The sequence below is a fragment of the Artemia sp. Qi Xiang Cuo genome, chromosome 8, assembly GCF_049724085.1.
Source record: "Artemia sp. Qi Xiang Cuo chromosome 8, ASM4972408v1, whole genome shotgun sequence".
NCBI lineage: Eukaryota > Metazoa > Arthropoda > Branchiopoda > Anostraca > Artemiidae > Artemia > Artemia sp. Qi Xiang Cuo.
Genome location: NC_142801.1, coordinates 43,409,249 through 43,421,248, shown reverse-complemented (window position 1 = coordinate 43,421,248; position 12,000 = coordinate 43,409,249). Strand labels below are relative to the sequence as shown.

Genomic DNA, 12,000 nt, shown 5'->3' with positions numbered 1-12,000 from the left:
AACCGCTTGTTCTGTTGTGTAACCATGCCGAAATCCAAATTGGGTAGGATTTAACACATTACGACGCTCTAAATATACATAAAGACGGGCAGCAAAGCAGTTCTCTAAAACAGGTGATAGCACAGGAAGAACAGAAATCGGCCTATAATTTCCTAAATTATTTGTCTCACCACCCTTAAGAACAGGGGTAACACGAGCTACTTCAAAACAAGACGGGAAAAAAACCTCTTTTAATGCAGAATTAATTAGGGACAAAAGTAGCTTCTGGATTAGTGGCAGAATAAATTTAACCACTCTTAATGATATGACATCACTACCAGAAGCATTACTTTTCATTTTGTAGAGGATCTGTTTCATCTCACTTAATGATACAGGTGCTAAATACATTGAAACCTCAGTTTCAAAATGACGAAGGTAGTCAAAAATGCTTAAATCATGTAACATTGGACAGATTCCTTCAGCAACACGCTTTCCTACCGCTGAGAAGTAATTTCCGAATACTTGCAAGACATCATCAGCACTTTTGGGCATTTCACCTTCTTGGTTAACTATTTCAAGTGGGATCGTTTTCGTTGGCTGCTGGAGTACTTCTTTAATCATACGCCATGTTATTGCCGGACGTCCCGATACTTTCTCAAACTTCCTCGAGTAAAATTCTCTTTTTAATTTTCTTAATAATCGATTTAGAACATTGCGACTATTATTATATATTCTATCGTTTATATCGCATTTGTGATCGATCTTTTAAACCTTACAACAATAAAAAAAAAATCAACATTACTACCAAAATCATACCCCAAGAGGCCATAATAAGCTATTTAATTGTTTTATTACAACTAAGGAATTGTACACTTTTTTTACCTTTTTAACCATACAATTTTACTTTTAAGATAGAAAAAATAAAGGAAAAATCGTATTTTTCCCCATTTTTCCCACTGCCTCAAAATCACCTTAAGGGGGTTTTAAATTAAAAAAAATAAATTACCTTGCTCTGGGGGAAAAGGGCAGGAAGAAGGAGCTTTTTCCCGACATTGAATATGACAGTAGAAATTACAACCTTCACAAACAACTCCTTGACGACAAAGTCCCACCATCAAGGACGTACAGTGGCCACATTTCATTGGAGAAGGAAACGTCCGAACCTAAAAACGATGTTTAGTTACAACCTTAACAAGGAAGGTATTCGCAGAAATTGGCAAATCAAGCAACTAAACCACAGATGGCATTTTGGAATGAACCTCAAAAATTCTAAGAATTTATTCTTTAAAAAAAAAAAAAAAAATTATAGCAAAACCAAACTAGTTTAAATATTTACCAAGGTTAGCAGGCTTGATACAGAAAACTTAAAATAGCAATCAGAAAATTAACAAGACGCAGATTCTGTTGTTTTTTTTTTTAGAGAGGGGTTAGGTTGAAATTGAATAATAGTAACTAATCAAAGCCCACGAAGGGAAACTTATTTAGAAACAGTAGTATAGATGACATTCATATCATTTACATTAAAAATGAAACGCCCTGTAGCAATTCTACCAGGTAGGATAATGCAATTAAACATTTAAAATATTTTACTACTTTGTACTGAGAGATGATATTAGGTATTGGTTGACATCTTAACAAGATTTTATCTTATCCAGTCACTTCTGTATACCCACTGAAGTCACTCACAATTGTCTATAAAAATACTTCTATGGTACTCAATCGCAGTGATTTTAACTGTATATATAGACATTGGTTTGTTTTTTATTTCCTTTTCTACTGCTTTTAGTCTTAAATTTTATTTAATTTTAGGTTTTATAGATTATTTTAGATTTTATCTTTGCTCTTCGTCTACATATACCGTTGAAGACGCCTTGTTTTATACAGGCGAAATATCGTCGTCGCTTAGTTTGTTTTTTCCTTCTACTGACCGTAGTCCCATTTAAGATTTTTCTTCCTCTTAGTTTTTGTAATGGCTAGCCAGTTCGGCTCCAGATCTTTTAAAACTATTCATATAAAAGGGAATAGAACACAGCCCTACTTAACTCCTGATTCAATACCGAATCAAACACTAACCTCCTTTACTACCTAAACCGCAGGATTATTATTCTCGTACATAGCTCTATTCACTTTAATGATTTATCTGGTACACTATACAATGATATTACACTCACTAAAGCTTTCTCATCAGCTGAATCTAATTATAGTTGATAGTCTATAACTGCGAACTACGGTTTTTAATTGAAAGAATCTGATGATTCGGCCACTTTTCAAATTTTAATCCAAGAGTAAAAATTGTGTCCACACATGCTCTACCCTTCCTAAAACCATACCATTCATCTCCTAAAACTGTATGAAAAGCACTCTTTTGTTTAATAAGTATAATCATGCTAATTCATTTGCTTCACACAGAAATCAAGCTAATGACTCTGTAACTACAACACCCGCTACGGTATTAGCATCCAAAGTCTTATCATTTTCCAATCCTCTTTTTTACTGTATTTAACTCTTCATCCCGAAATAAATCTTCATTCTCTTCCAAACTGTCAAACCTAACACATTCTCAAAATTTGCTGTCTATCTCTCTTTTACACTTTCTTATTAACTAAAGGAGGCCCCATTCCTACCTTTAATTTGTAGAAATTTTGACAAAAATTACCAGATACTCAAGGAATACTCGGTCATAGGATCTTTTAAAGCAGTTCACAATAAAAACAAGAAACATTCAGAGAATAGCAGATCAAGATGAAAAAAGAGAGAAAAAAAGAAGAAAGAAACGTTGTTTCATACTTGAAACAAATGTGTCCGGTTCCGGAGAAGACTACCCGTAGAAGAAACTGATAACATTGTACTTCGTCCATCTGAACTAGGTTCCTGTAAAAAAAAAAGTTCCAACTTCAAAAGTAAAAATACGACTTTGCAGCATCATTAAAAGAAACACCATCTACAAGAACAAATTTGCATTAAAAAAGTGTGCACTACTATGAGTTACCGTTAACATGGATTTTCATTTAAAGCTTCCAAGAGAAGTTTCTACAGGAGTCTAACCTTGATGTTATGTCTAGATCATAGTTGTATACATGGTACCGAAACAGGAACAGGAAGAAGGTAAAGTGGCAAGCATATAGAGAGTGATGCCTTAAAGACGTCTTGGCATAGAGACGCATTTTAATTGAACTTTTTTTTTACAAAAACAATGTTCTTGTGATGATTTAATTCACTGTACTGAAAAGAGACCGTATTTGCTTTAAATACAGACTATAAATGTTTGTGAACCCCTTTCTTCATCCAGTCGAGTCCAGGCAGAAACGAAATTTAATTCACGAAGACTAAAAGAAAAATTGGACTAGCCTACACTTAAAAGCCAAAAATCTTATTCCAACAGGTACTTAGTTTTACTGAAGTGTCCTTTCAATCAATCTTGCACGCCGTTGAACTTATAAAAACATAGCATTTACAAGGTGGCGACGCCTTAGCTACATGGGTACCCAAATATTTTGACGACGGTCTTGACTGAATCACGCATTGTTTTTTAAGGTTTTGCGCCTGTTACCTTTAGCAAAGAAAATAAATATTAGGACAAAACTGAAAACATATTAGGATTAAAACTAAAAGTTAAATTTGAAGATTACCACTTAATATGAGAAGACAAGTATTAGGCCTATACGATATGCATCGCGGCTTTATCACGGGTATATGTTTTACAAAGGTGCCATGAGGCGTCTTCTATGTTTGTTGACACGGGCGTATTTAAAGTTCTATTTAAGTTCCAGCACCTTTTTTCGGAAGGAGGGGGGGGAGGGGCATATTTATTGAAACAGTGCAGATCGGAATCAATTGCGTATTATCGACTGCGTGGATTATTTGGGGATGTTTGGTACGTTTCTAGGGTAGGAATCAACCAGGACGTATCGCCACCAATGTCCTGGGTGGGCATACTAAAAATGGCAATGTATTTTTCTCAAATATACCATATATGGTTTTATTAACATCATTTATTGATTTAGAAATAATTTCCATTTAAAATAGAAGAGTTAATCATATAACTGCAAAGAATAGATAAAAGTAGAACTTGCCACCTTACTGATGTCGAGATTCCAATAACCCACTCCTTCCTACCCAGAACTTTTTTGTGATTGATAAGGGATGGACAAGTGCGAATTGTACTATGACTTGTGGTGAGAGGCGAGAAGATAATCAAAAGAGACTATGTGCAACCATGGTATCAAAATACAATGCTTGCAATATCACAGGACTGGCTAGGGAATGAAGTTAAAACTTTTTTATAGCTTAGGAGAAGAAAGGGGGGGGGGGGGAGGGGAGCTTCTAAAATTTGTTGGAGGAGAGGCAAAATTTGTTGTGACTCCGATTAACCTAAACGTTATTGTACTATAAGCCGCTAAAGGATTTTGAATCCATTCACGGTTAACTACTGAGGTAAAGCAAAAGACACAATGTGTTGCCATTGCCAGGCTATCATAGCGTATCTGCACTATCTTGGGAACGACTTCGAAGATAAACTTGAAACTTTTATTTATTTTTTTTGTTGGGAGACGGGGGGGGGGGGGATTTAAATCTCAAATTTTTAAATGAGGGAGCGACAGAGAAGGGCTAAACATATTTTGTGTCAAATCTGTCTAAAAATTTTGGCACTTTAAGCCTTTTTGTGACTAGAATATATTTAAAGTGTAGCAGTAATCAAAATCGAAACACACGATATTTACCCAGGTCAACAAAAAACCATATGCATAATGTTTCAAAAACGACTTGGAATATCGAGTTGAAACTTTCAGGGGGTCCTACGGGGTTAAGGGGACCTCAAACTTAGTTTTGAAGAAGGGGCGAAGGTTCAATCAGTGAGTAGTCAACTCAAACTTACAACAAACAGAAATGCCTACAAACAGGAGTAGGTAATAGAACTTCTATAGGCAATAGCGTTATTTACACCTTACTGAAAACAAAATATATTTTAAACAATTTTCTCTTTTTTATTATTACTTTGAAAAATAAAAAAATGCTCAGACTTTCATGTAACCTAATTATATACTTAACAATCAGTCTGCTTTTTCTGGTTCTTTCAAGTCACCTTGATTAATGTGGCGATTTTACTTAGTTCTTTGTCAGTCAATATTCTGACAAATCAAACTGCAACTTCAAAACACATATTGTTTTCAATAAAACAGAAATGACACTCAAACCATTTCGAGGATTCAACATTGAGGAAGAGAAGCATCACTCTTATTTGTAAACCTTGATTAAGCTTGTGATATGATTTTTTTGTTGTGTTGTTGTGTGTTATGACAAAAAATAAATAAAAAAATATCTGTTTGAAATGCAAATTATTTTCAGTAACGCGCAAATGACGCTGTGGTCTTTAAAAGGCTTAGGTGGTAGTAGCCCTACTGGTGTTTGTGGTTACTTCTGTTAAACTATAAAAGGACTATTAATTTTAATTTCTTTTGGTTTTATGATTGACTTAATCATTTTCAAACAGTTCGCGGTAACGAACTGTAAGTAAGGAATGACTCGAGACAATGGTACGCGAAACTTGAAAAAGGGAATTTTAATAACAATTAATACATTAAACGAATCGTTTTTTATGCTGATTTCTAACATATAAAATTTATTAAGTTTAGTGATAACCATCAAAGCCTACTAGCCTTACACCATTAAATGTCAGCAAAACAGAAAAACCATACTGTAGAGGTTTCAAGCTCTTATATAAAAACTGTTGAATTTAGAAATTTTTTTCAACCAGAAGAAAGATCACGGATCCGTGTTTATTTGTCTTTGTTTTTCCCAAGAGCAATCATATCGAAAAGATGGTCCTAGAGGGTCGGAGAGGGCTCATCCGAACAGAAATTACAAGTTCTAGCGCCCAAAAGCGAACCAAGTGACCAAAAGGACTGTGCCACGGCAAGTTGCGCATTCTGTCATTTTGTGGTACCAAACTAAGACTCCCCAAAGAGGGCCGCGTTGCTATCGATTGAAAATTCTGAGATAGCCAATCGATTTAAAGTATCAAAAACTATTTACTGATCTTCTCAGTAGTAGAGAAAGTATTTCCGCACGGCGTTGGAGTCATTCCTGAGGTCACGTAGTCCATACGAGATAAATGGTTAATATGGATTGTTTTAATGGTTGATTTAATTAAGCTGATTAGCTTGATTTTTCATGAAAATATGTTTAGATATGCATAATTAAACTTTTCACCCCTCACTCTTTACGCTAAAGTTTGACTTTTTGTCCCAATTCTTTAAGAATGACTGCTCCAACACAAGAGCCGTTGAATTGGAATGAGAAGTATTTTTAAAGCAGCATAAAACTTTAGCGTAAAGAGCAGGGGGTTGAGCAGTAGGCAGCCCTCTCATATACGGAGTAATTTCGTTTCAGTTTGAATTTTAATGCTACCCCTTACTTTCAGCGGAAGAAACCCTTATTTTTAATTTAATTTATAGCAGCATATGTTGTCTTTATTTTTTTATGATTAATAATTTTTATTTTTTCGTTTTGGGTTTCATTTACCCATTGACAGCAAGTTTGTTTTAAGTTTGAATAATTATCGGACTTTAATTCTGTTCGTCTTAGGTTTTAATATGGCTCTTTACTTTTCTGGCAAGTATTTCTTTTTCCAGAACATTTTAAAATTAATCCCACATCAAGCTTAAAAACTTTATTTTTATAGTGCTGTGAAATTATAAAAAAACGGAGGTAAGCTCCTCATTTTCAACGCGGTGGCACAAACCTATTGCAATAATTGCATAATCAGATGAGGCGACTTCAAAAAGAAAATTACTACAAGTATAAAAATAGAAGGATTATATGCGAAACACAGCACTAATACAATTGGACAGATAAATCTATTGAAGGACTACTGTATATAAAACTGAACCTAGTAATTATTTACCACAATCGTATAGGCCCAGATTTACAAGTTAAAATACTAACCTTGTGAATGATTTCTGAATTATAGGGCCTCAGATAATTAAACGGGGCTGACGATCTTTGTGAGTCTTCAATTTGAGTTGTGACTGGGGGAGTAGCAGGGGTTATGAAGTTTTCATTATTGCCAAGTGGGTCTGGCCGGAGAGATGATTCTTTAAAAAACTGATCCAGAAAAGAAGGAGAACGACGATCAACTATAATGCAAGACAAGATTAGGTACATGCCTTTCAAAAAAAAAGGTATTAACATCAAATTTGTTTAAACTAGGAGGGAATAAATAAGATATTTTGGTTGAGTGTTTGGTATACTTTCAATATACAGGAGAGTTTTATAATTATACGTACATTCACCTGATGGGAAGATTTACATGGCCTGTGCGTCAGACAGTGAAACTTTATAATGAAGTATATAAATATAACTTCAATATAATAGATAAAATATTCCGTCAGATGTAACAAAAAGGATTTAAACTTTTTCATTAATGAGGTACGGGCTCAATACAAGTGTCTCAACAAGTAAATATTACATGATAATGACAATGTGCCCTCGAATACAAGGATTGGTTATCAAATTCTATTCGGTAAAATTTTTTGGACACTTCACTCCAGGTGAATTGTGTCCTTTATTCTTAATACAAAAAGAATCACTTTGACGCAAATTTGAAAAGCTAACCTATATATAAGAGAATTAAGGCCTGAATGGGAAATATTCGCTTTAATCCGCATTAACAAGGTTTTAAAGCATTGTGAAGCAGCTAAAATTTCTGGTAGAGTTTTTCACTGTTGCATTTTGTTTCTTTTTTCTTTTTTTCCTTTTTTGCCACAAAACCGTTCTATATATCATATATCATTGTTCTAAGGATACATCAAAGTTTATTTATAAGAATAAAACAATTCTACGAAAATATTTTTTTTTTTTTATAAAAATAACCTTCTTTAAAGCTTTTTTGATCTACAGCGAAAAACAATTAGGCCTTTTCTAAGGCATTTTTTTTTCTCCGAAAAAAATAAAAAAATAACAACACCTGATCCGGTACAAGTACATGCATCAAACGCGAAAAAAATCATCTATTTCATTTTTATAACACATTCCTAAACATTTACAGACAGTAGTAAAAATTGAAATATAGCAAAAATCAGCATGCTTCAACTGCATAGCAGCAAAACTGTAGGTAAAACATGAATGTGAGCATGCCGTTAAAATAATGCAAGAAAAATTATCTTACCAATCAAAATGAGTTATGAAAACAGTAGAGGAAATTATGACTATTGGTAGGAATATGCTGTATTAGCAAAAGGTAAGTAGGCTTCCTATATGACTATGGACGACGCAAAAACGAAAGTATAAATATGATCAAGGACTTTCAAGAAAAAAAAAGAATCCACGGCCAAATTTTTGACCTTGCAATTTGTTATTACATATGTTTATTATCTGGTTGCTTCTCTTAACTGGACAGACTCGATGAAACTTCACAACCATTAAGTACCCAAATCAAGAAATTTATTTTATTATTATTTTGCTTCATTGACTGACAAATATAAATTTCAGTTCTCTCTTGATGTTGTCGCCATTCCTTTCACCCTTTATTTTTATACAAGTGGTAGAACATTCATATTTGGTTACCACTTTATCGTGCCCTTCTCTGAAGCCATCAAGCTCCATAATGATTAAACTGACTTTTTTAATCTCTTTGTTCAAGGCACTTGATTTACACTTAATAAGGTAATAACGAAACTCTCAAAAAGAGGGAGGCCTTCTAAATCGTTAAATAATCAAAGGTAACATTCAAGCGTTGAGCATCATAATAAAAAAAAAGCCAAAGTTCCGTAATATATTCATATTTTTATCGGTATATATAGCAATAATTCCTGGAACACAAACATGTTAGCAGTATAAAAAGCTAATAAAAAAATTTAAATTTAGTTTGACCCTAAATCATTTCAAGAGAGTTCCTTATTTTTTAGCATAAGTCTCCTTTAAAGGTAACCTAAATAATTTCTAATATTATCGACTTAAAAATGTAGTTAGATCTCATAACCCAAAAATAGTCACAAATACAGCATAATCTCTAACTAATGAGAATAATATAATGCAAAACTGAAAAATAAAATTCTTATATAGTGATCTGGAGTATGAGAATTTTTAATTCCTAATTATGACATAATTATATGTGAAAAACTCCTTGTTTTTATTCCATTGCATTAATTGCCGCTTATACAAGTCTGGAACTGAATATGCAATAAAGTTACTTTGATGTCCTGGAAAGCTAATAAAAATTGTGTTAAATCTTAAGACATGAAACTCGTCAAAGCATTAATACAAAACACTGACAAAACACGTTTCAACCATCGGATGCGTTCTTTTGTGGAAACTGGTTGGACTAATGTCGAATTAGAATGAACTTAGACTTATCCGTGTTCAAAAATATAAATCAACACCCAAAATACCCTCGAGTTGATTCCCATTGCATGGCTGGTACACTAAAATCGAAACCAGCAACGTGTTAATTTGATTTCGGTCGCAACTTGTTGTTCAACCATGATTGGTTGCTATAAAGATAAATATTTGTCTGAAACACAATCTTTTTTTAGTAGAAACTAGCAGCACACCAGTTATAAGGAGGCAATCAGTCGTAATAAAAAGAAGATGCTTACAGCTATACAAATACAAATACAGGCATATCCTCACTTCGATCTACAAGAGAAAGCAGCATCTAAGGAATCATACAAGCGTCCAGCTAACTATAATTTGTTCTATATGAATGAGATGTCAAAACAAACATTCAAGTACAAAAAACAGTGAAAATGAATTCTAATTATTTGAATGGGTTCAGCGGAAACTTGGGCAACCAAATATATTTTCAAAAATTATGAAAAATCAAAAATTCAATTTTTAACAAAAAGGGCCACAATATGCAGCTTCGTAGTTTTTGATAGCAGCGAGCGCAAAATTAAAAAAAAGAAACAAATTTAAAACAAGAAAAAAAAATCAGTAGACAAAAATAAGCTAAAACATATGACACAAAATAACATAAGAAGGTGTGGTTTTAGTCTTTGTGAGTCAACAAATTGTTGATGTTCTGAATTTTTATGGATGAAAAGTATTACCAAATTTACCTAGTTTTCCTTTTTTATTTTTAGGGTTCAGTGTGGCAACACTGACGAAAATGTGGTACTGCCCTAGAAACGTCGTAATTTTGAAAAAACCAACAGAAAAACTTTTGAAACGGCCATCTTCAGGTATGCACAGACCTATCATAACCCAGGGAAGAAATAAGTTTTTATTTTGATGCCTTTGGTACTTTTAATACTTTCTGGCAATGTTACCATTTTTACTCTGAGTAACTCTCGACTGCTCCAAAAGCATAAAATTAACCCAAATACCTACTCTACGACCTGTTGGCTGATAAATTTTAGTTTAATTGACAGTAATGGCAGCGATAGTAGCAGTATCTTAAGTTAAAACAATTTAACTCAATCTCAATCTAACGTCGGTTAATATTCTTCTTCATTTTTTTTCTCATTGGAAAAAGTCAAATTACAAATAATTAATGCCACTTGCTAGAATTAAAAAAGGGGATAGAAAAGAAGAAGCCTTTATGACATAGCAAATTAATATCTGGCTACACCAATAATTTAATGGAGTACAGTTAAAGGCATATAAAAGGATTGCAAGTTCCCAGCTGACATTAACCTAGTGCACAAGTTCTCCCGAGAATAGAACCTTACAAATACATCAGTTTCCCTTTTACAGGCCCAAATAAATTTATCTGTATGGTTACAAGAAATATACGTAGCTCTTTCCAGTTTTCCGTTTACATGATTTAGAACGACCAAGAAGTCAAACTCTTACAATTAAAAATACATCTGTGATAAGAAAAAAAAACAAGTCAAGAAAATCTTCTTTAATTTTTCGGTAGATATCTTACTACTGGATTCTTGTTTGAAGTTCATAGTAGCCCTAGATACACCATTTAGGCATTTGAGATCTAGAATATGGAATGTAACGAAATGTCCGAGAGCAGGTTCTTTTGCATTAGCGTACTGAGTGGCTCAAATCCATTCCCTCAGATAGAGTAACGCTCAATATTCCACCCCTACAATGCATTATTATATATCCCCTATGAGACGCCCTTATAATTCATGCCCTGTGAAGAAGCCTAAAAAGATGTATCTGGAGATTTCCTGGCATACGCTCTTCTTATTTCTGTGGCCCCATACTTCTACGACACATTCAGCAAGATTTATTACTGGCGTTTGGGGTCAAAAAATATTAGTGGCGTCAAAAACTCTAGTTTTATCTTCTTCGGATCATTTTCGGTATCCTACACATTCCTAAGTTGGGCCTACTCTAATTTCTATTTATATGCCAATATCCTTCTTCTTTATTTAAGTTTTCCACCTTAGAAATAACAAAGATTAGACTGACCTTATCTTTTTAGCATAAGAGCATATATAGCTTTCAAAACAGGGACCTCTTACTATACAGTTGTTGAACTTATTTTGACTGAAAGCTTCAGTGCCAAAAAAAAGTTTCGTTTTTGTTTTTTTTTACCTACTCATTTTTTATTTTATTTTCATTTTTGAATATATTTTTATGCTGTTTTGTTTTATTTTTATATATTTTAGTTATTTTCTATACAGTGTTTATTTTCTATGTATTTTTTTCTTACTGTTCCCTTTTCTTTTTCTTATGTCAAAACTAACTAGAAATCAAATTAAATGCACAGAGAACAGTAAAAAAAAAGAACAAATTTACTAGACAAACAACATAAAACCAAAAGAGAATAATCAAAACGACATGTTCAGACACAGCAGTAAAACAGTCTCTTATCTAATAAAAATGGCCAGGCGAATTACACCAAATGATGGCATCTTTGAAATCAGAAGCAAGTAAATTTGTCACTATCTAAGATGACAATTGACTCTGTATTGAGGAAATGTCTGATAGGACATTTAGGGTGACGGCGAAAATATACAGAAAAACAGGTTACACTAATGTAGGGACAGGTTGGAACATAAGTAAAATATTTAAAAAACAAAACAAAAAACTCAGTAAATTCTCAGACTAGGCAACTGG

At 33.3% G+C, this 12,000-nt stretch overlaps 1 protein-coding gene across 2 annotated transcripts in view; it reads right to left on the bottom strand.

Annotated features, from left to right (window-relative positions):
• The window catches only part of gek (serine/threonine-protein kinase gek), a 252,003-nt gene that overhangs the window by 43,142 nt on the left and 196,861 nt on the right, over positions 1-12,000 (bottom strand). For both annotated transcript variants that reach the window (XM_089093462.1, XM_089093463.1), the window contains 3 exons: positions 6,925-7,115; positions 2,767-2,850; positions 986-1,142 (listed from right to left, as the gene is read on the bottom strand). In XM_089093462.1, coding sequence (XP_088949588.1) covers positions 986-1,142; positions 2,767-2,850; positions 6,925-7,115 — 432 coding nt within the window. The remainder of the gene's footprint in view (positions 1-985; positions 1,143-2,766; positions 2,851-6,924; positions 7,116-12,000) is intronic.